Source organism: Solea senegalensis, linkage group LG14, assembly GCF_019176455.1.
Source record: "Solea senegalensis isolate Sse05_10M linkage group LG14, IFAPA_SoseM_1, whole genome shotgun sequence".
Classification (NCBI taxonomy): domain Eukaryota; kingdom Metazoa; phylum Chordata; class Actinopteri; order Pleuronectiformes; family Soleidae; genus Solea; species Solea senegalensis.
The window spans coordinates 22,675,248-22,698,615 of record NC_058034.1 but is presented as its reverse complement, the minus strand read 5'-3'; the positions used below and the strand labels follow the sequence as shown (position 1 = coordinate 22,698,615).

Genomic DNA, 23,368 nt, shown 5'->3' with positions numbered 1-23,368 from the left:
CGTTTGTAACATCTGCATGTTACAAACGGAGTATGACATCACTTTGTGGGTTTAACATGGTGTATAAATGCTGCATTGTGATTTTCTCGCTCGTAAATCCACAGTGTGAAATGCAGTTTACTTTGATATTATGGGCATGAGGTGTGTCAGGCTTCACATCTACAGTGTTGATTGTTTATACATGTACATTAAGTCAGTAGATCCATAACTATGTATTTGAAGGTAAGCAGTGATGGCTCTGGCTTATTGTTCTCAATTTGAAATTAATTTCTACACAAGACAAATTGTATTGTACTAAGTTTATAAATAACATTTTACTTGTATCCTTATCATAGCTAAGGTAGAGAAGAATACCCCTACTTTGTATGGCAACTGATAAAAACATGTATGATGTAACATTGTGCACACCTCTCTCTCTCCGTGTGTGTGTGTACATGTTTAGGACATCTTCTGTCATAAACACTGACCTTGAGTACAAGACCTGGTCCTAGTGAGACAGAACCTCATTTTTTGAGGTTGAGTTTATGGCCAAGATTTGAATTGTGGTTATGGTTAAGGTTAGTGTCTAGGCTAGAAGGCAATGCTGAGTCCTTAAAAGTATAGCTGTGCTAACCTGTGTGTATATGTACGTGTGTGTGTGTGTGTGAATGAACGACAGCTAATCTGAGCACTAAGCTGAAAACTGAGCTGCTGTGTATTGATCTGCAGTCTGTCTGAGTGCTGCTGTGGTGAAAACTGACTCCAGTGCCGTTAGGTCATCCATTAACGGTCATCGAGGCTCATTCACCGGATGCACTTCAAAAGTCTTCGTAACCTATAGTTTACTCATCACAACGCTACAAATAACCTTGATTTACCTTTTTTTTTTACCTGAAACAAATCCAAAGACTTTGTGAAAAATCTGATTTAACTGCACATTTTTTCCAGTGATAGGTCGGAGGGAGGGGCTCACAGACAGCTGGACACGATGGCATCCATATCTATTATTAGAAGGAGATTTGCGAAAACTGCCTCACGCTTCAATATCACTGAGGCCGTGTGGATATGGCTGCTGCTTCCTGAAATTAAAGACAACAGTCTGAAAATATCTCTTCTAACAAAAGCTACTTGTCTTACAGTATATATGCTGTATAAGATAATAAAACTCTTCTGCTCCTCTTTGATGACACATAATTATCTTTTAATGATGATTTGTTTTCCACTGATATGCTCACTTATTTCTTAAACAGTGGTCTGATGTAAACATAAAGTATTATGTTGTATGCATAGCAGATGTTACGTGTTTTTTTTCTTTAACTTGTTGGTATATGGTTTTTAAATCCCTATTACACCACTGTTAGACCACCACCCAGTGTAAGGTTTGTGCCACAGTTGCTCTAAAATAACAGCATTGGTAATTATCAAAATGATTTTTCTGTAATGTTTCTGTAATGGTTAATACACCAGTATTTAGAAGCTCTTTAATCTAAATGATATTTTAATGCTAAAATATAACTATTATTGTTATCCATGAATGAATTTCTGACTTCTCAGAGAAGCCCAGTGAGCTGGCTCAAATTTGGGTATAAAAAGGTGAATTCAGTTTATAACAATAACATTTTTAGTTTTAAACACGTTTTTGTAGGAGTTTCAGTTAAGCACTGTAAATGTAATTTTCAGAATGTTAGAAAGCTATATTTACACTTTAAATGACTAAACACTACACTTTAATTGATAATCTGAAAGAGTGTTTAGAAAATCTAACACTATGTAGCTACTGCTACATAGTTAATTGTTAGAAAGTGCCAACCTGGCGAAAGCCATCTATCTCCTCCCCTTTTTATTTCACGCCCTTGCTGTTGTACCTGGGGAACCCTGGTTGGTTTAAAATGTGCTTTAGAAATAAAGCTAACTTGACTTCTTTTCTCTGTGGAAGCGCTCCTGCTCGGGTCCCTGTCCCTGGTCCCAGAACAAACTTCCCAGGGTGCTGATTTTAATCTGTGTTTGTACGCTCTTGTAGATTTGTGTGGGAATAATGAATTAAAAAAATGAATGTATAGTATGGTGATAAAAGGCCATATTTGTCTGCAAATGTATCTCACATTGAGCATAAATTCGCCTTCATAAAGCATTTGAAACTAACTACCAGCCACTTGGTAACCAGAGAACTTTACCTGGAATCTCCTTACTGGCCACTGCACTGAAAACCTCAGCAACAACTTATCTGATTCTGTGACTCTGAATATTTTGTAAAAGATGAAGACATCTCATTTTCAGCTCACTGTGACTTGACAACATGTGCTCAATGACAGAGCATCAGTCGAACAACATCAGTTGCTGGATGACAGGATATTTCTGTACGGTGTTTTTCTTTCATCCAGACTCAGAGATGCCGGCTGCACAAAGCAGCAAATCAGAGGCGGCAGCAGCTCGCACACAGACACCCACGCAGTATTCTGACCTAGTTCCAAATACCACAACAAAAACTTGGGGAGAACAAGAAGCGAAGAGGAGATAAAGGCAATCAAAAGAAGTGTAGCATTCACGTTGCACGCTGGCTTCATCCCTGCTGTCAGCTGCAGAACTGCATGATCCGTCTCTGGTCTTCGTACTAATACTGAGTATGGTCCATTACTGCCACTCTGCTGATGGTAATTCAACACTGACGGACCTTTCATGGCATATGTGGCTTTGTAGAAGTGAATGCTGAGACTGAGGGCAAAATAACAGATTAACAACCCTAATTTGTCCTGAGGTTTTAATGGCCAAAATTATATGCATTCCTCCCCCTTCTTCTATCAATCTCTGTGGTCGGTTTGAATTCACATTTATAGGAGACCATGTGCTTTCAATTTCTGCTGCGGACTAATAAAGGCCATTTGTGAGAGGGGCATTTTGAATTTTTTTTTTCTCTTTTTCTGAAACCTCAAGACTACAGAGCGATGTTTGACAGTTACAAACGCTGCTCTGGCAGCGTCATGTTTCTTCCAACCAGCCAGTGGGAAGATTGATTCTTTAAACTAACGCAAATGTGGAGAGAGGACACACTCTCTCTCCCTCTCTCTCTCACACACACACACACACACACAAAGACATAAGCTGGATTCAATAATGCAGACTGTTCAATTAAGATCAGAGGACCAACATGCGCTGCCACTGTCAGAAACGCTTAATGTAAAACTACAGCGGCAAAAAAAGGTCAACAAACTTTTAATTTGCTCCGTCAGAATGTGGAAATTTTTCAGACAAGGCCCTGACTGTTATGTCTCTGCTCTTTATTGAAAATCAGTTGTTTCCGTTTGTTATACTGTGAGAGCCTGAACTGTAAATACTCCAGCCCAGTGATAGAAATCAGATAAATCACATGCTCCAGCCTGAAAGTCTCACTCTGTGAACGGAGTTTCATGCATGTTCTTGCCAGATTTCTCAGTTCTTCAATTCTCCACATTGACATCCATCCAAAATCCATTACAGTGATAACGTTTGTTTGACTGTTGTTACAAGCCCACTTTTGCACCAGATCACTTATTTTAGGCTGATTTAGGGATTTACCACCAACATCTGTACTTTATATTGCACAATCAAACAGAAAAATAAAAAGTTTAGATATAGCTAAAATGTTGTTTATCAAAACTAAACATATCACAATGATGCTTCGACTATATTTTATCTGTAAGAGGAAGGAGACATTAAAATGTAAAGTTTCCTTGCAACAGAGTTCTTGAGGTTTGTAAAGATATTATTATCTGGTTTGCTTGGAATCACAGAAACCTTCCCATGGTTATGAGTGCCAGCATTTTACTATAAAGACCTGTCTTTTAGATTCTTGTCAAATAACTATGGAGCCTTTATATGACATAAACACACAGCTGTTGGTCAAAGAATGTCTTCAGTGCCAGGAAGCCTCAAATGAACAGAAGCCTCAGCTCTCCGCTGAAGTTTGGTCACATTTAGGACACAGAACTAGTTGGTTCAAGGCTGAAAAACTAACTACTCTTACTGTATGTATCAATACAAAGGGCTTCACTGTGGACATGGACACCACAGCTAATATTAATACTACATCATGTCACATGACCATTAGAAGAAGAAAAAAAAAAGCATGTTGATCAGAGTTAGTATTGTTAGCGTGGTGATTAAGGACGGGCATTTCCAGTGTAAATGTGTACATCTGTATTGTTTATTCAAGTAAAAATAGTTTCTGTGAAAATGTTTTTGTTTTCTCCTCTCTTAATTTTACAATTCAACCCCCGTAATGATGTGTTCTCACAATAAAATGTTTAAATCACAAAGCAAATTTGTGCTTAATGGAGCAACTACTTTCCAGCCATGTCTATAACACCTCATACCATTTTAAATTTGTAAGCAAGAAATGTTCAAGAGATGTTTGTAAATTAATAAAAATGTCATTTTATATGCATTATTTAAAATATATAGACATAAATCTAGAATTTAGAAAAAAAAAAAACATAAAAACAAGCTATGAGTGGGTCTGACCCTGTCTTCGGGACACACTGATCTAGATAACAAATAGTGACTATGTTTACAAATATAGAGATGAAGTGATGTACATGTTTTGCAAAGCATCTAAAACATTTGCTCTTGATTAGTGACTGTAAAAAAATGAACATTGCTCAGAATCAATCAGCGTTTGTTGGAAGAGGTGGATGTGACCACAACATTTGACCTCCACCCGCAACCCGACATTACTATAATCACCACCTCCCCCCTTCTCTAGCTCTGTCTTACACCAAAAACGGGAACAGCATAATTGCAGCAGGCGTTATATCAGACCCAAAATGCACCTGGCAAACATCCCAGAATCCATTACTCTGGCACAGAACCAGCAGAAAAAAACGATGGCTCTCATCTCCTTAGTTTGAAACCAGCCAGGCATATTAGTGACTGAGATGTGCGGTCATTCAGATTATCTTCTAAAAATGTCTGTGTGTGTAAGGCCCCTTTGCGCACAGTCACTGCTACCTTTTATAGTTAATTTGGTCTTTCAGGCGTCTGCCGTCATCGCGGATAGTTGGAGGATACGATTACTTCCATTTAAGTTTGGCAACACAAGTCGTCCAGGGTTAAAGGCTATTAGCAAAAAAGTACTTAATGGTTATATTACAGTCACAGCTACGAAAATTCTTGAAACTGGTAACTGCTAGTAATGTGAGATGACTGCAAACAAGGTTTCAGACGTGAATTCTGCTGCTCAAGTATCCATTATCATCGTCATTATCCATCTTAGAAACTTAAAAGAACAGCAACAACAGACAACAACAGTAAAATCTATCTATAAATTCCAGGAACGTCTGTCTGTCTGTCTGTCTGTCTGTCTGTCTGTGTGTTACTCGCATATGTCTCGAACTGACTGATCTAAACTTGACAGGTCTTGCGACGGGCAGTGCCAAGTTCAACTTGGAGAAGTAATGCAAAAGATGTCGGTAAAAGAAACACACATTGGCTTACACCGCTCTCGCCGCTCTACTGCAGCCACACCCCCTCTCACTCTCACAGCACTGTGAGTGAGACAAGGCGCCGTCAAGCTGAGGCAGGTGACCAACGCAGTGCCCAACTGGCTGCACATCAGATAAGGCGCCATAGAAGTTAACCCTTCATCATTCTCAACGGGTCACCAACTACTATCAGCACCAGTGTCTGGGGATTTTGCCTTGCTGCTGCTGTTGCTGCTCGAAGCAGAAGCCCTCAGCTACAATGTCTGCCCACTGTGTCCAAGCACCAGAGACTCTACTTTCGGTTAGCAAATGAACCGATGTACGGGCATGACAGGTAATGTACAAATACATGAGGTTCATTGTGAAACTGCAGCAGGTAAGAGCACTTTGTTGAGGGAGTGTTCACACATGCAAAACAATGTGGACCCAGGTGTCCCAGAGAGAGAGACTACCTCTGAAATGGATCTAAAGATGCATTCAGGACACATTATCTCACACTCACACCTCAGCTTAGAGGTGTCAACCCTGTGATTGGAGCATTCAGGGCGGATGTGTGAGCAGGATCATAGCCAGAAATAGTTCTACAGCCTGCGTGAAAGATGGAATGACGGCTATTATGGAGAATTAACAGGAGACTGACTCACGTAGAGTTTCAGTTGCCACATCATATCAACAAACACACCTAAATACAGCTGCAATGACTGATACAGAGCAGAGACAAGTGTGGACACATTTAAGTGGCTAATATTACTCAAGAGTCATTTTCCAGTAGCACTTAGAAGATCAGTTCTTCTGCTCACAGCAGTAACATCTGCACCACAGCACCAGAGCAAGAACACAGCTTTTATTCTTACCTGTTCAAACTCTCTGAGGCTGTGCATCTGTACCGATGGGCCTTTAACCGCGTCATCACATGAGTAATCTGTACAGACAGAAAAGGGGAAGATGTAAATAAATAAAATCTAAATTTAAACGTTGGAAAGAAAAGAGCAAGCCCAGTATTCTGAAGCAAGACCACAATGACCTTTTTCCATATTGGGAAATTACCAAACCATAACCTAAAGTCTTTCATAACCTAAACCTTGGTTTGAGGTTTTCACAGAAAAGTTCATTTGCCTTTTCATTTCCATCGCATTTTGGAAACCAGAAAAATATATAAGACGTGCAGTTAAATGAGTAAGAGATTCCCTGTCGTGCTCATAGGAACATGAGATTCATACCAGCTAGTTTTTCAGTTTTCTTTGCTGCATGCATAGTGATCCTTTGATTTACTATGATCCAGCCTGTACTGTGTCAGTCTGTGTTGTGTAGCTGTATCCCACTGATAGTGACACTCTAGTCAATAATATACAATATGGCAGATCCTAATAAGCACTGGCTTTCCTGCTTTTTCTTGAATTATTTTCCGATAAACTGCGGTGTAGTGGCTTACACTGTTGCCTCAGAGTTGCAACTCGGTCCGAACAAGGGCCTTTCTGTGTGCGTACGGTCTAGCTCATCACTTCTCTTTCTTCTTCTAATAAATTCTGACAGGCTGTACACTGCCCTCCATAGTTTGGAGTCCTGAATCACACTTCTTCCTGCCCCTTGAAGCCTGACTACTGATTTAAGCCAAAACATCCTAAAAATCATACATATATATATATATATATATATATATGTATATACATATATGATATAAAATAAAAACCTTTGTTTTTCAACATAGTTATAAAACTAATAGTATTATTTTTAGTTAGTTTTTTTCAGTCAGTTACAGTTTTGCTGGGTTTTTTGCTTTTTTAATGTAATACTGGAGTAAATGGAGATGCATCAACGCAGAAGCCAGTACGTGATTTATCACACATTTTGCCTGACCACCTGAGTTGACGTAAGGGATGTGGACAGGTGCAATGTGATCGCTGACTGATCGCAGAAAACACATTCTAATGCCAGGTTCATAGGGGGCCCAACATTGATGATGAAAGCTTTTGTTTGCCAATAACATCATTTAATTTTAATTGCAGGCTTTAAACACATGGATGTCAGCATCAATGCTGTATTTGGATTAGTGCTCTGTTTGGGTCCTCACAGGCAGCTGGCATTTATGCAGTCATCATGAAACTCTAGATAGCCCAACTTATTTAGCACTTTGAGGACTTTGATGCTTCATTCCAGACTTCACCTGGTGATCTGATCAGAACAAATATAGCATGTGAACATTGAGTGGTGTTTCTTATTATTATTATTATTATTATTGTTATTATTATCATCATTATTATTATTATTTAATCTATTAATTTATTCATATAAGCAGGAACAAAAAAGTCTTGTCAAGTGTGTGCTATGTGCAAACCACAGTGTTTTAAAACTGCTCCAGTGTTACTGAGAAGAATCATTAATCTAAAAGCATGGGCCTGGAACCTCAACACCTCAGGATATTCTGATCAACCCTTTCCTCATTATAACCCAATTAAGCCTGTGTATATATATGAGCCGTGTCCACACTCAAGAATCTCATCCAGCTGAAACATTTCCAGGCCCAAAGACGTCTCACAGCCAAATTTATGCTCTACTGAGGGCCAGGAGTTTTCCCAGAACCTTCATACAGGAGGGATTTGTACAATAACTCGAGTTTGACTCGTTTAAAAGCAGAGCCAGTAGGTGTGCAGTAGAAAAGGGGGTGGAGGTGGAAAGGGACTGGGCCCAGAGGGGCTTAATTAAGATGGGTTTGGCAGAATTCCGATTTCTGTGGTTCTTTTAAAAATTGCAGCACATTAAATATTATTAAAGAGCTGCTGTTTCTTCAAGGTATAAGGTCTTCTGGATGGAGGCCTGCACTGCTAACAGCTGCAGTGTCCGCATCAGCCGGAGCACAGAATATTACACAACACTAATAGGACTGACGCACTGCTACAAATTCCCTTTTCGCACACACACACACAGTACATGTGAAGAACCTCTCTGACGTACATATTTAACCAAAAACCCTAAAATAATGCCCACCTTCATTTTATTTCCAAACACATGTTATTATTATGATAAAACTGAAGTAATTCCGAGGTCTAAGTGAATCATAGTTCATGGGTGACACGGAGGTAAAGTGGTTTGCATATTCACCCCATGTGTGGGTGAGTTTTCTCCAGGTTCTCTGGTTTCCTCCCACAGTCTAAAAATATGCAGAACTTCAGTGGAAGTTACGTCGTCTCGGGGTGTTGGTCCTGCAATGGACTGGTGACCTATGTCAGCTGGGATTGGCTCCCGTGACCCTCACATGGAGGACAGGTGGTCGACAATAAATGAAGGAATAAAGTCGTAGCTCAGTTTTGTTCTTGTTTTTTAAGTGTGGGTGTAATTCATTTAATAAGCAACGCAAACTTTATTACAAAATGCTCTTTAAAAGGTCAGATAAAGCAGCACATGTACAGATAGCATACACTTGTGTCCCTGTTGGGAACCATGCTTTCATGAACTCTTCCATCACTAACTTTTGTAAGTTAGTCCATTAGTCCAGTTGTTCATGAAACTATGTTGGACCTATTCTTTGATAGAACTGCTCTGGGTACAGGAGACTTCCAAACTACTAAACGGTTGGTGCGATTATGTGCCTCAGGGAGATTTTACAGCTTATCTTGATAACTTGTTACAAACTGGTCTGGCTTGTATTTTGATGCAGTTACTGTAGAATGAAGCTGGTGAGTCAGACCAGGTGAGTCCCAGTCCCAGCACCAGGATGAAGAGGCGGAGCTACTTTTTTGGCAGCACCTTTTTTAATCTTATACTGTTGCTTTTCACTTCCCTGATATTTCCCCATCGAATGAAGTTTCAGGATAAAGGGAGTCTACATGTTCTCTCTTTCATACTTGATGTTCAATTACACTAACTATAATCTATACTATAACTATAATAAACCTTTCAGTGGGGGCATGGCCTGAACATGTAGCCTCTGACAATGTCACCAGTATCTTAAGAACATTGTGTTGACGAATCACCATAATATGCTTAAAATCACTTAATGTTAATTACAAATGCTCTAAAATGTTTTATTTTTTTGTCTGAAGACTTAACCCTGAGATGCACAGGTGACCCCATGGGTTGTTATTCTTCAAAATCTTTGAAATTAAAAGTTTTCATATTTTCATATTCCAGGTATTCCTTATAAAATATGTTTGTGACATGAGGCCATTTGCTTTTTTAAAAATCTTTTCATTCATTTTAAGAAATTTAAGCAGTTTTTGTATCACTACCCCACTTTTCCATAAGCAGGGTCAAAAAGGACACCAAGCATTTCCTGTAGAATCTCCTAGGACTGTCAGTATAAAGGGTTTTCCTAAGTAGAAATCACTCTTTTGTTAACCAAAGTTAAAGAAATTTCTTAAGTTTATTGCAAAAACGCATTGATTCTATTGGGGTCATTTTTGACCCCACTCATGGAAGAGTGTAGGTATTGGGAGGTCATGCATCCAAGGGTTACAATGTTGTGTTGCATTAATCCATTTGTCTTTCTTGCTTATCAGGTTGTCGACATTTAATTCACACTTCCACACGTCACATTTTACAGTTAAGTTAGGAAGAAATAAAAAAAGGATTTCACTTACCCATCATGGGTCCGATGCTCTTTGGCCGGGCCCGTTTTTCTGCACCACAGTGCCTGAAACAAGAGACAAGCATCAGCTCACTGCCCTCAGTCTCAACACTGTCCTGCAGCTCATCCTCAGCAGACAGACACACTGACTGGTCCTCCACTGAAACCTGTACCTCCAGCTTCCAATTCTCCACCCACTGTATCCTATACCTGTCGGTCTGTCCTGTGTGCGTTATATGCAACTGAAGCTGTGGTTAATCCAGCATGAGCAGAGCTGACAGAGGAGCAGGAGAAGAGAGTATATTCCCACTGACATGTCAGAAACAGCAGGCACACTCACACACTGGTGGTGGAAACTGAGTCAGCGCATGCTTTAAGTCACACAGTCATCACTCACCACTGCAGAAACAGTAAACAAAGACAGAGACAGAGAGTGGAGGAATCCCTGAGGTCTGTCCACCAACTGCCTTTAGTAAGAAAAGAATATAACAAAGAGCCTTTCTCAGAGAATTGATCAACTACTAGTATATAATTACTACTTTTTTATTTATACCATTATGATATATACATTCATATCATTCGATATATATCACAATAGAAATCAAATCAATATTTCTGTAAGGCTGGATGATATGGCTTATAAATAATATCTGGATGTCCCGACATACGAGACATATGTGGATATAAAGCTGCACACGGGTTGTTTCTCTGGACTCATGAAATGTTTGTGCTTCTCAATGAGAGAGTGAAAATATCTAGTGTTTATGATCTGTATTACACACACTTACCATTCATTTCAGATCATATACCTGCTTTATTTTATTTCTTTGTCTTTTTAATGTTAAATGAAGGATATTTACGTGTGCTAGAAACAATGACATTGACTATAAATATGGTCAAACTCTGCTATAACACAAATAATTAGACTTAAATGTCATTAAGTGACATTTTTAAATGTAATTTAAATATAAAATTGTGGATTTCATGTATTTTAATCAATATATACATATATATAATATTATGTTTATAAAATTCTGTGTATTTTGCTAATTCAGTCGACATCGATGCAACGCAGTCATCACATAATAGTCCTTAAAAAAAACCTAAGACAATCCCTTGCCTCCTGTCATGATATGAAAAAAAAACCCTCATTATTTCCATTATCCTCATGATTTTCTCCTTATTAGTAAAACCTCTGAATCTTTCATGAATGATCAATAGAGGAGCGTAAGCTACTAACGATATGCTATAAAGGTCGTACAAGTGACGGTCAAGCAGATGAAGGCACTTGTCATGTTGGTGAGAATGTAATGAGCCAGGAATCAAAGGCTTTCACTACAATCAGTGTATTTGCCTTTATTTAAAGCATCCTGACCACCAAGGTGTGAGTGTTTCACAGAGACCTCCATGCATGAGTCTCGGTGAGGACAGCTGGTGACGGTGTGTGACAGTGGAGGCTGAGCAGACAACAGGACAGTAAAGGTCTCTTCAGCAGCTGTGGACATCAGCAGACCACCCGAGCACTCAGCGACAAATTCACAACATTTGTGCGTCTTCATGTGCTGGCAGTCGTCATCAGTTCACTGCTAAGTGAAGGCCCTTTTAGGCAGACTGTGACAACAGCACTGGTTCCAGGTTTGTTATGACAGTCTTGTAGCTTGTTCTACTGAAGTAGGTTAATTAGCAAGGACATATAGTCCTTAATGACAGTTAAAATATCCCTCACCAAAAAAGGTCATGGATTGGGAAAACACAATATTAACAACAGATAAAATATATAACATTTATGGTACATAACACATAAGGCAATCCTATTTTTAAATTTCAAGATATTGTGTATCTATCTGTTGTTTTGGTTTATATTTAGGGTTCGAGCAACTCTGTTGCAAGAACCCTATTGTAATCGTAAAGATTATTCTTCTTCCGGTTCTTCTTCCTCCTCTTCACCAAAGTAAATTGCGTTTTTTTGAGGCCCTGAACATGCAACCAAAACTCACCAATTTTTGCAACCGCATCAGACCTGGTGTAAAATTACATTGGGTGTTTTTGTGGAAGTGTTTCTGATATTGTGGATTATTCGATTCATTGAACAGGTTATAAATCAAAATAAGCCCTGACCTTCAGCCTGTTTCATTTTCAGTCACGGATTTTGAGAAATGTTTTAACCCTTTTTTTTTCTTTTTTTTTTAAGAACAAAACAAACAAAACAATTTGAAAAAAAATGTATTGATTCATTATATACTGTATGTTCTCTTTGATCAATGGAAGGCACAGTCTGTCTAGTTGCTTTCTCTGTATGTTGGTTCTGTGATGGACTGGTGACCTGTCCAGAGTGACTGCAGATTCCCTGTGTATATAGTGAATGTAATACAGGTATCACATGATCTTCTATAGTAATAATCATTATATCTAGATTATATTTGATAAGGATAAAAAAAGAAAACACCATTTGACAAAACAACTTAAAAAGCATAGTCTTTTTGAGGTCCTGGCCTCAATGTTTTGTTTTTATTTATTTTTATTTTTATGATGAATAGTTTGTTTTTAATGTTAAAAAGTAAGTCCAATTGATAAAACTGATATTTAAATGATTCAAGGAATGTGATTAATGACTAGAAACAAAAGTAGGTTTGTGGGTGATTGGAGTCTGACCTCAACAATAAAGACTCCCTGAATGCGGTGTGTCTGCATTACAACGAGTCAGCGGATTTTACAACAACACGCCAACAAACACAGGTATGCAGTAGCTATTCAAAACTATGTAAAACATGATGTGCAACAAACTGTCACTTGGAATAGCCCAGCCTACTTTGGACAGTCTTTAAGACGTTGAATAAACAAACGACAATTCCGAACCAAACCAACAATTACTAAAAACACACACAAAAACAGATTTTGCACTGCACCAGTTAACTTACAATACGAGAACTTGACAAGACCTTTATAAACACTTGATGTTTTTTAGTGTTTCATTTAAATGTTTATTACAGTTTGCTCAAACCCACACAGTTGTTTTACTCCGCACTAACACAATATGTCACCGTGTGCTGCAGGAAAAGGCCTATAAATTACAATTGGAGCATTTCATAACAAAGCATTCATCATGACCACACTGTTGTGTCTGAGAAAGGTTAAAATGACTACAGCTAACAGCTAATTTAGACTTTTGCTTTGAAATGAGCTCAGCCAATCACTGCCTGTCATGCAGGCTCTCTTCTTGTGGGAGTCGAGGCTGCATCATGAGTTCTTATGTAACACTGGCACAAAGGTCTACTTCTCTACTACCACTTTTAAATATTGTCTATTTGCAAAGGAGAAGCTTGTACACACATAGACACACACACACACTTCATCTTGTACAGCGTTTTTAGTGAGGACACTCATAGACATAATCAACTGTGTAAAATGAGGGATTATCTCATCTTATCTTATCTGTCTTACCTTAACCATCTCAACTAGTAAAAAAACTTACTAATCTGAACTTAAACCTAATTCAAATCCTAACTTAACCCTAAAACCAAGTCTTAACCCCTAAACAGCCTTTTTAAGGTGTGACAAAACACGAGGACCATCCAAATTGTCCTCACACAACTTACACATTATTTGATCACAATGTCCATTCATTTGGACAGCCTACCCAAGGCCTAATCCCTAACCTTAACCAAACCCAGTGAATGCGTAACCCTAATGTCAACCTAACCACAATTCAAATGTTAGCCCTAAACTTAACCAGTGCTTGTTCTGCCTTGTTAAGACCAGGTCTCCATGAGAACCACTGGTCAGTGTTTATGACACACACTCTCTCACACACACACACACACACACACACACACACACACACACAGAGAACAGCAGCTCACAAACCACACACATTCACCAAATGTCTCATCACAACAGCTGCTATCATTAACAAAAGCCTTACCTTCCCCTGTAGAGAAATCCACTCATTTTTCAGCTGCAAGCATCATCACAAAAAATCAAGAAGCTACAACAGCTGTTCCATTCTCCCAGAATGTGCTCCAGGGTCAGGTGAGTCCTCAGTCTGACTGCCTCCACAGACCTGGACACATCGTGCCAGTGCAGCTCCCTTACTAAAGAGTTGGTATGAAGCTTTTTAAGCCTGTAGTTTCTCTGCGCTCTGACCCAGAGAGAAGTGACCACAGTCAGGGCTCTCTAGCTGCGAGGCTCCCAGTGGAGCAAGCCAAGCACCCAGGCATTCATTTGACGTGGCAGAGAGAGCAGCAGAGAGAGGAGGTAAACACAAGCGGGGAGCAAAGGTACACACTCGCACTGCCTGGTTCAGCATGAAAGAGTGATCTGTCTCAGCATGCTCCAAAACAGACACTCCACAAGGTGTGTGCGTGCGTGTGTGTGTGTGTGAGCATGTGTATAAACCACACCAATGTCTTCCTGCCATTGCTTGTAAAAGAGTCACAGAACTGTCAATTGCCTCAGGTATTTTTTGGATGCAGGGTGGAGCACAAAGGGGGCCGTGTGTGTGTGTGTGTGTGTGTGTGTGTGTGTGTGTGTGTGTGTGTGTGTGTGTGGAGTGTGTGTGTGTGTGTGTGTGTGTGTGTGTGTGTGTGTGTGTGTGTGTGTGTGTGTGTGTGTGCGTGCCCCCCCTCCACTCCCTCCCCCTGCAGGTGTTTGTGTGTGTATATGACATGTTGGAGCAGGTAAAACGAGGTATGAATGGAGACTCTGATATGCTACTGCATCAAGCATCGCGTGTGTGTGTGTACCTGTATGAATTTTCGGGGGGGAATTCCTGATATGAGTGATACAAGTTGGTTTTACAGTTTCACAGTTTAAATTAAGTTAAAACTATAGTTTAAATGTCCAATGACATAAGTTGGAATAGTATCCAAATAGGCTATTTCAGACTGCAGTAGCTAGCATTTTTGCATAATTTTCGTATCCCAGTTTGACCGAGGGCCATTCTGTGTGGAGTTTGCATGAGTTCTCTCCAGGTACTTTGGCTTCCTCCCACAGTCCAACATCATGCAGAAACTGGGGATTATGTTAACTGGACATGCTACATTGGCTACAGGTGTGAATGATTGTTCGTGTCAGTATGTTTGCCCTGTGATAGACTGTTGACCTGTCCACGGTGTACCCCGTGTTTGCCCCTCTGTCAGCTTGGTTGTGGAGGATAACATGGTAGAGAATGAATGGATGAACGGCAATAGCAATTAAGTATGAGAACTTTGTTAGTTTTACTCACAGTTTTGTTTTTTCAACACCATATCTCCAACAGCCATTCATTTCTCAGTTCATAGCTCTCTGACATAAGATTACAAAGTTACACTGAATGCAGGGACCTGGTCTGGTCCCAGTGTGGTGACATGACATACTATAATTACATGACTTGGCTTAAAAACAGCCAAAAAGGATGAAATGTTCATGTAATTTAACTTCATTATATTCTCATGGACCTCAGCTGATCACAGTGTTCACACATCTTCCCTTAAGGGGCACATCCACACACCCACATATGCTGTAGTTCGACAATGACCAGCCAAGCATTTTTGTACCTTCTGTCTCTACCTCATCTCCCTCCTTTCTGTCCCCCACCTCTCCTCTGTCTCCCATTTTTCCTTTCACCACAACCGGTCTAGGCAGATGCTGCACATCTTTGAGTCTGGTTCTGTCAGAGATTTCTTCTTCTGTTAAAGAGGAAATAACTGATGCTTGTGTTTGCTCATTGTGTGAATTGTTGGGTTTCTTTGCTCTCCATGATGTTGTCTATTTACAGTGCCTCGAGATAATGTATGTTATGATTTGGTGCTATACAAATAAATTGAATTGAATGACTATAGTAATGGAAAATTAATCAAACCTTGTAGTAAAGCTGTGCTGTGCCATGTCGTGCCTGGACTGTACAGTGGAAAAGCGCCATTAGTGGAGAAATAACTCTACAGAATCCGTTCCAGATTGAGGACTTTGTGTAACCCTATGGAGTCTCCCTCTCTCTCCCTCCCCATTCTATCTTCAATCCATCTCCACCAGAGCTTCCTCACATACCTGCCTCACATTCCACTCATGCAACTGCTGCACTAAGGATTGCAGAAGGGCCATGGGACTGGAGGCATGCAGCCCTGCAGGTCTGGACAGAGAAGGAGGTCAGACCGACAGGCTTCCCTTCTGCCGAAGTTATGCAATCAGCCAAAACAACAGCGTGTCGCTCTGTCATTTATTGCTTATTTCACATGGACTCATTCCTTGTTATAATCTGGGTAGCGGATTGTCCTACCAACAAAGATAGTGATAAGGTATAACAGATAAGTGACAGCATGCCAGGTTGTGATTATTCTCTCACTTATTCTTTAAGTTGATTTAACAGTTTGACCTCTTCAAGACTCTTTCAAAAGATAAGAATATAGGAAATGTCAGATTTGGTTGCAGCTCATGGATTAGTGCAGTTTGTGCCAGGGCATCATGAGTAGAAATTGTTTCTTTAAAGCAGTTTTTTTTCCAAACCTTCTCTTTAGGGATCACTTTTGAAAGATGGCAAACTATCGTGAGCCAAATCACAATATACTAACTGTGACAAAAGGAAATGTGTTCATAATTGTGCGACTAATTTACAACCATATCTGTAACATCTGACATCATTTAGAATTACTCGATTCCAGGAGGTCTTTGTTCCAACCAGGTCGCGAACCCGGGAGTGCTAACCTCTACAGCGGGGGTGTCAAACGTACGGCCCGAGGGCCAGAACCGGCCCACCAGAGGATCCAATCCGGCCCGCAGGTTGAATTTGTGAAAATGTCATACTATATACAATACATACAATACTATATTTTCAAGTTGCAGACACATGTGACTAAATGTCGTGTGCCTTTATGAATCCAATGTGATCTGTGACATGTGGAAATGGTAAATTTAGGCATAATATTGTTGAAATAGCAATTGTTTCTGTCAAGAAATGTCAGGTTGTTCATAATATGTTTTGTAAAACAAAGGAAATCGGCCACGTGAGCTATGTGAAAACATTTGACGACAAGCAAGAAAAAAAAAGTTAATCACACAAGTTTAATCTTGTAAAAAGACTGCATTTGATTGAGTATCAGTAAATACTCAAGACAGAGCAGTGATACTGGTATCAGACATGAAATAGTCACTTTTTATCATCACTTTTCTATGACCGACACCAACATCACCACCTTGGGTATCTACTGATATCAATATCAGTCCAATACAGTCATTTTACACCTTTTACACTACGACAGTGCTGACAATACATTTGTGTTGATGCATTTACCACCTACAGCCATTTCAATTCATTTCAAAGATATAATTCTCCAATTGCCAATAAACATTATGCTCCCATTAAGAAGCAATAAACAACCCACAACAGGACTCAGTTAAAATGCTATTGCACATTGTTACAGTATTGTGCACAGTGATTGATTGGGATAGGATTTTTGGATTGTATTGGTTGATACATTATTTCTCTTTTCAATATCAGACCCAGTGATTGGCTCATCCCTAGCATCAGCGGTCTTTAATTCCAGTTCCATGATCTAGCTTACAGGTTTTGTTTTTTTTAAAAAAATGACATGTTACATGAGTAGTATATAGAAAATATTAGGGTTGGACAAAATAATCTGCATGATATTGGTATATTAATATCCTATATTTATCGGTATTAGTAGCAGTTATAGGTCTAACGTCTTTTCAGGCTGACTTTAGTTACTTTCTATTGACAATAGTAACGTCTATTTCTACTGCTAGCCTGGGTGAACTCAGCAGAGTTCACTTTGCAGACATGTGTGGCAAGGCCGCTACTTCAGAATGTCCAAAAAAAAATTCACTTCTGGCGTTAGAGGTGGGCTTCATGTGATGACACAGAAGCAACAGAGAAGTGATGTGTCATTTTTGGCCCATTTGGTGCAGTGTTTTTATGGCCCAAGCAACAACTGGTATGGAGGCAGGAATTACAGGAATTCTAGTTAAAAAACACATTTTCACATTTTGTGTTCACACTAGCCACAGGAAGTGCACTTTCAGTAACAACTTTCATGGTGCGGTCTACATTTGCTACTCTGACATGACAAATTATTGGTGGCCTCTCTCTTGGACCACGCAGTGACTGTTGGGTTTGCTGCCCGAGTTCAGGACCGAGCACTTACACTTATGACGATTAAATTCAAACTGTAGAACATTGCTGTAAATTGCCAGGTCTGCGTCACACTTCACACCTGAGATAAGTGTGCCACCCTGGACACATCTACAAACATAACCCCGATCCAACAAGAAGTGGCCGATTTCAAAATGAACTGCCATGACATGTTTAAACAAAATGAACTTGAAATCCTTTGTTTGGATTTTACCTCACTGACACAACGTTACCAAACGTGGCAGCAGTCAACCAGCAGCTCCTGTGTCCTCATGAATTCAAATTTTAGAGATTTAAAGATTTTCTTCTTTGGCCTTTGATACAGTCTGGTGGTGACATAAAGTGGTAAACATAGACTAGAGAGATCATAGACTTGATCATAGAAGTGTCTCTTTTGTTCTGTAAAATACCTTTCAACCAGGTTACCGACACAGAAGGAGAACGCAGCACAGTCAGTGCTCCAAACTGTAATTGGATCTTGGTGGTTTTCGACTTGTGACTGTGTTGCTGGTGTGTGAATGTGTTAGTTCTCACACAGCCACTGTGGTTGTGTGGTTAGAGGATTAAACTCAGGAACCCGAGCTCATACTCAGCTGAATGAGTTAGCATAACAATTTTTTAGCCGAGTGGTTGTAATTAGAAACAGACTGAGACAGACTGTAATTCTCTGAGCCAGGTTACAGGTAAACAGTGAGACTGCGTGAGTTTATTCAGACGACTTGACGGCCCGATGATTTTCTGACACACTGAATTCATCGCGGAGTCCATCAAGATGAGTGATGTCGGAGGAGGTTGTTATTTCAGTCAGCGAGGTGGTGACAGGGAGGGAGTTACAGTAAGAGAAGAAGAAAAAAAAAACAGACACATGGAGAGGAGAAGGAGCTGCGGACAGTAAAAGCTACACCCTTTAATTATCCTGATCACACCTTTCCTCCACCCGTCCTTCCTTCTTTCATCAACTATTTCTCCCTCGCTGACTGATCAAACAGTAGCCACTGTGTCACTCATGCTGCTCAAACTGTCAGACAAAATACTTCATTGCTTTAATGTGTAGCCTACTCTGCTACCTAAAACTGCAAGAGATAACAATGATATACTATCATACAGGTGACAACCTTGCCAGATAAAAACACAAAAAAGTATCAACAAAGCAGCAAGTACAGACATTCACCTGCCTGCTGAGCTAGTAGCAAAGTTCAGGTTACACATGAATAAACCACATCAGAAGAAAATATTAACTTTAGCTGACAAAAGTAAGGTGTTTCATGTCCACAAGAGCCCATTTGCATTTTCACATGGCCCCGCTTTCATTCCAGGAATTTGCCCTCATTTGTGTGTCCAAATATAATTTCAGATTTGCACCTGGATCAGTAAATAACATTACACATATACACATTCACACCTGGAAATAAGTGCTTTGGGGGTTTGGTTACACTTAAAACTGTCAGACAAAAAACTCATGACTAAAAAGTGTGTTATTTCTTTGAAGTACAGCACCACACTCAACCAGACCTGTGGTAACCATGCTTATTACATCTCCTTCAATTTGAGGCATAAATGGTGTAGGAGGCATATTTCTTCTGCATCTGAACCTGGTAAAAAAAATTAAAAAATGTAGTAGCCTAGAGTACTAGTAATGTTTGTAATTTGTATCTCCAGGACAACACAGTAACAAGGATTACTCCCTTATTTTAATGATATTTCAGATCAATCAGAGCCAGGCACGAGCGATGCTCAGTGGTTATTCAGTTCAGACCTTTACAAAACACACCTATTTCTAAGTGAAGCATATTTGCCTGGACATTTCAGAATACATATGATTCTGCAGTCAGATTTACTGCAGCACCACAGCTCCACGCTGACTCAACCATGTTCAAACACAAGTTCAGACTTGATGTGAGATTTAATCGTTGTGTCTGCTCTGGAGTAGCCTGGCGAACACTTTCTGACACTTTCAAGAGACACGACCAATGGACGTGGATGAAAATGCCTCTGTGTGCAATTAGATAGACCTTTAAGCAATTAGACTGATGATCGGGATGACGTATGCAGAGTGATGGAAAACGTGTCAACAAATAAACTTGTTGTAGTTTCCTATCTCGGAGAGATGGCCATCTAGTAATCGTGTCTTTAGCCCGAGGCGGCTCAAAATAAAAACTTGCCAAATCAAAAGACAGCTGCTCTTTGGCTGCCATGTTGGATGTACAGTAATGCGAGACATCACTGCTCTGTTACTTCTCTGTTGTCATCATGTGAAGCTCACCTTTAATGCATTTGTTTGGACATTCTGAAGTAGCGTCCTTGCCAGACGTGTCTGCAAAGTGAAATCAAACTGCTGGGAGGCGCGGCTGAGTTCACCCAGGCTAGCAGTAGGGCTAGATGACATGGCCAAAAACATTATCACAATGAAATATTTTCTAATCAGTTGATATCAATAATCACAGTAAACGTCTCCAATACACGTTAAAAAAGGTCTCGTACTTTCACCTTTTGGCAGTTTCAATTTTCACTGTGTCAAAAGCCTCAGATTTTCCCCGCGATGCGTGATTTACGAAAATACCTTCTCTGCTGCAGCAACATTTGAAAGGATCATGCTGATAAAGTTTTGTTTTTGAAACATAACCTCACCTGGAGCAGCTTCATGTTCCTGCTTCAGATTTGAAACTATTTTCTGACTCTTTCGCCACCACCAGCTGTGGAGAAAGAGGAACAGGCCTTCTCATGCTCTGTGCTCTGATTAGATCCAGGTTTAGTGTATACCTTCCTCCTCTCTGTGGAGAGGGATGTAACTTGTCTAATTAACTCGGTTGTTTCTTGTCAATGAGGATCCATGAGACTGCGCAGAGTTTTTGGGTCCAAGAGTCTGTCAGAGGATGCTGGAAGGATGACTGCGTTCAACAATGTGGCCAAAAACACCCGGCTAATCTACCGCTTATCTAACAAAAACATGATGATGTCACTGCAAAAGATCGGCAGCAAAAATCAGCAGAAACACATGTAAAATGTGATTTGTAGAGCTTTGCTTGTTGAAGTGAAAGCATGTTGCCATTGTTATTGACCTGCATGTGTTTTCACTGTCATCTAGTGACAGTGAAATACATTTATTATGAAGCATCAGCTGGCAGCTATGTCATAGGGCGAAAGGCGGAGTCAAAACCTGGACAAATAGCCTGTCCATCAACAGGGACACAGAGACAAACAACCATTCACTCTCACACCTATGGTCGATTTAGAGTGTCCAACTGACCTAATCACCATATTGCATGTTTTTGGACTGTGGGAGGAAACGGGAGAAAACCCGCACACACACGGGGAGGACATGCAAACTCCATGCAGAAAGACCCTTGTTCTGATGGGGTCGTGAACCTCCGTCTTCCTGCTGCTAACCACAGTTAAGAGTGCTAACCACTACACCAACCGTGTGGCTCATGCAGAACAATATAAGAGACAAATAAACCCCTTTTTAAAAAGAATAATCTTCAGCTGCTTTTTAAAACACACTGTGGGTGCTACTGCGTGGATTCATCAGTCCCCGCCTTAGTTTGGGGGACGATTAGCCTTTGATCTGAAGACTGCGACTGGGCTCTAAATGTCTTGCACTGCTTCTCAATTATTTATTTTCTTTTAAATTTTAGATTCTTTAATTCTTTAATTGTACACTCACAAAACAATACTTATGATTCTTATATCTAACTGTTGCCCACCCCTGGTCTAATGAGAGGAGTGGAAGAAGGGAGAGAAAGTCAAACTGCCAAAAAACGTCTACTGCCAACTAGTGTTCAGAGGCTTAAATGCAACACAAAACCACTGCCAAGAATGTTCCACTTCTTTTGGCTTCTCCCCTTAGGGGTCACTAAAGCAGATCATCTTGTCCTCTCCCTTGTGTCCTCTCCTGTTACACCAACTGTCCTCATGTCGTCCTTCACAACATCCATGAACCTTCTCTGTGGTCTTCCTCTTTTGCTCCTGCCCTGCAGCTCCAGCTTCAACATCCAATGTGTCCACTATAATCACCATCTCTCCTCTGCACGTGAGCGAACCATCGCAACTTTGACTCTCACTTACTTACTATCTCCAAAACAGCAAATATTCAGAAAATAATCAAACCCACTGTCAAGAACATTTCCAACGTATCAGTGAGAAACTTCAAACCAATACAGTGTTACACCTCTAGTCACCATACAACTCAGGAATCAATACATTCAGATCCAAAGTGAACCTTGTGCAGACGTTGTGAATGTTAAGTGTAAAATAGTGCATTGGACAAACTGCTATTTTTGTAAGAGGCTGTCAAACATGGAATTCACTACCAAACAAAATCAAATGAATGTCATTTGACTTTAAAGGTTAAATGTTGGACTCATTTTAAATAAACGTATATTTTCTAATTGTTGTATGGTGTGTGTATGTCTGCATCTTTATGTATTGCAGTCAACTAGGGTTGCTAATTAGCAATTGCACATCAGCTTCATTCTGTCTTGGAGCTACAGTATGTCAAACTGTATTGTCCCCTATCAAATATATAAATAAATGAATAAATGACAGTGACTCATGGTATATAATTAACAACAGTGCCACACACACACACACACACACTTCCTGCTGCTGGGCCACTGAACAGTCCATATTTAAAAACTCTGTGGATCAGTCATATCTTGTTTTGAAACTTGTTCCAAATTTAGCAAATCCATAGGCACTTTAAGGACGAATGTATACAGTATTTATCATAATGTCATGCAGCTTCTACGTCGCAGCTCTCTGTGAATCACTGGCTGCTTGGAGCTAATAACTTACCTCTCACTTGCAGAAGCAGCAGCAGCAGCAGCCTCAGCGTCTCCATCCTCCTCTGATTCTCACCGACGCATCCTTCACCTCCTCAGCCGTCCATCATCCAGCAGCGTCCCCGCTGATTATCACCTCAGCAGTCTGGAGTCAGAGTCAGAGTCAGAGAGACGCTAATGCTCAGCCAATGATGACGATGCTCCCGTTTCAGCTCATTGGACGACAGCGCGACACAATAAAGGCAGACGCGAGAGAGATAAGAGACCCCTCCCATACCCAAACATCAAAGAAAAACCCTTGTGATTCGGGTGGAGAGGGGGATGAGTGATAGATGAGTGCTTTGCCCTGAGGGGGGAGACATTTATAAGGTGAACAGATGGGGAGTATCACAGTGTCATTATTACCAGCGACCAGACCAAACATTAATCGATTATGGAAATAATCTAGTTGCAGCCCTGCAGTATT

General features: G+C 40.2%; 1 protein-coding gene across 2 annotated transcripts in view; it reads right to left on the bottom strand.

Annotated features, from left to right (window-relative positions):
- Positions 1–23,041, bottom strand: part of LOC122780640 (phosphodiesterase 4D interacting protein) — a 96,660-nt gene extending 73,619 nt beyond the window's left edge. The window contains exons 1-3 of one of the 2 annotated variants that reach the window (XM_044043741.1): positions 22,916–23,041; positions 10,013–10,065; positions 6,290–6,357 (exon numbers count right to left, since the gene is read on the bottom strand). In XM_044043741.1, the coding sequence (XP_043899676.1) occupies positions 6,290–6,357; positions 10,013–10,019 (75 nt within the window). In that variant the 5' untranslated portion in view covers positions 10,020–10,065; positions 22,916–23,041. Of the gene's footprint in view, positions 1–6,289; positions 6,358–10,012; positions 10,066–13,921; positions 14,320–22,915 lie in introns of those variants that run through there. The other variant, XM_044043739.1, reaches the window with a different exon arrangement.
- Between the last annotated feature and the right edge of the window lie 327 nt (positions 23,042–23,368).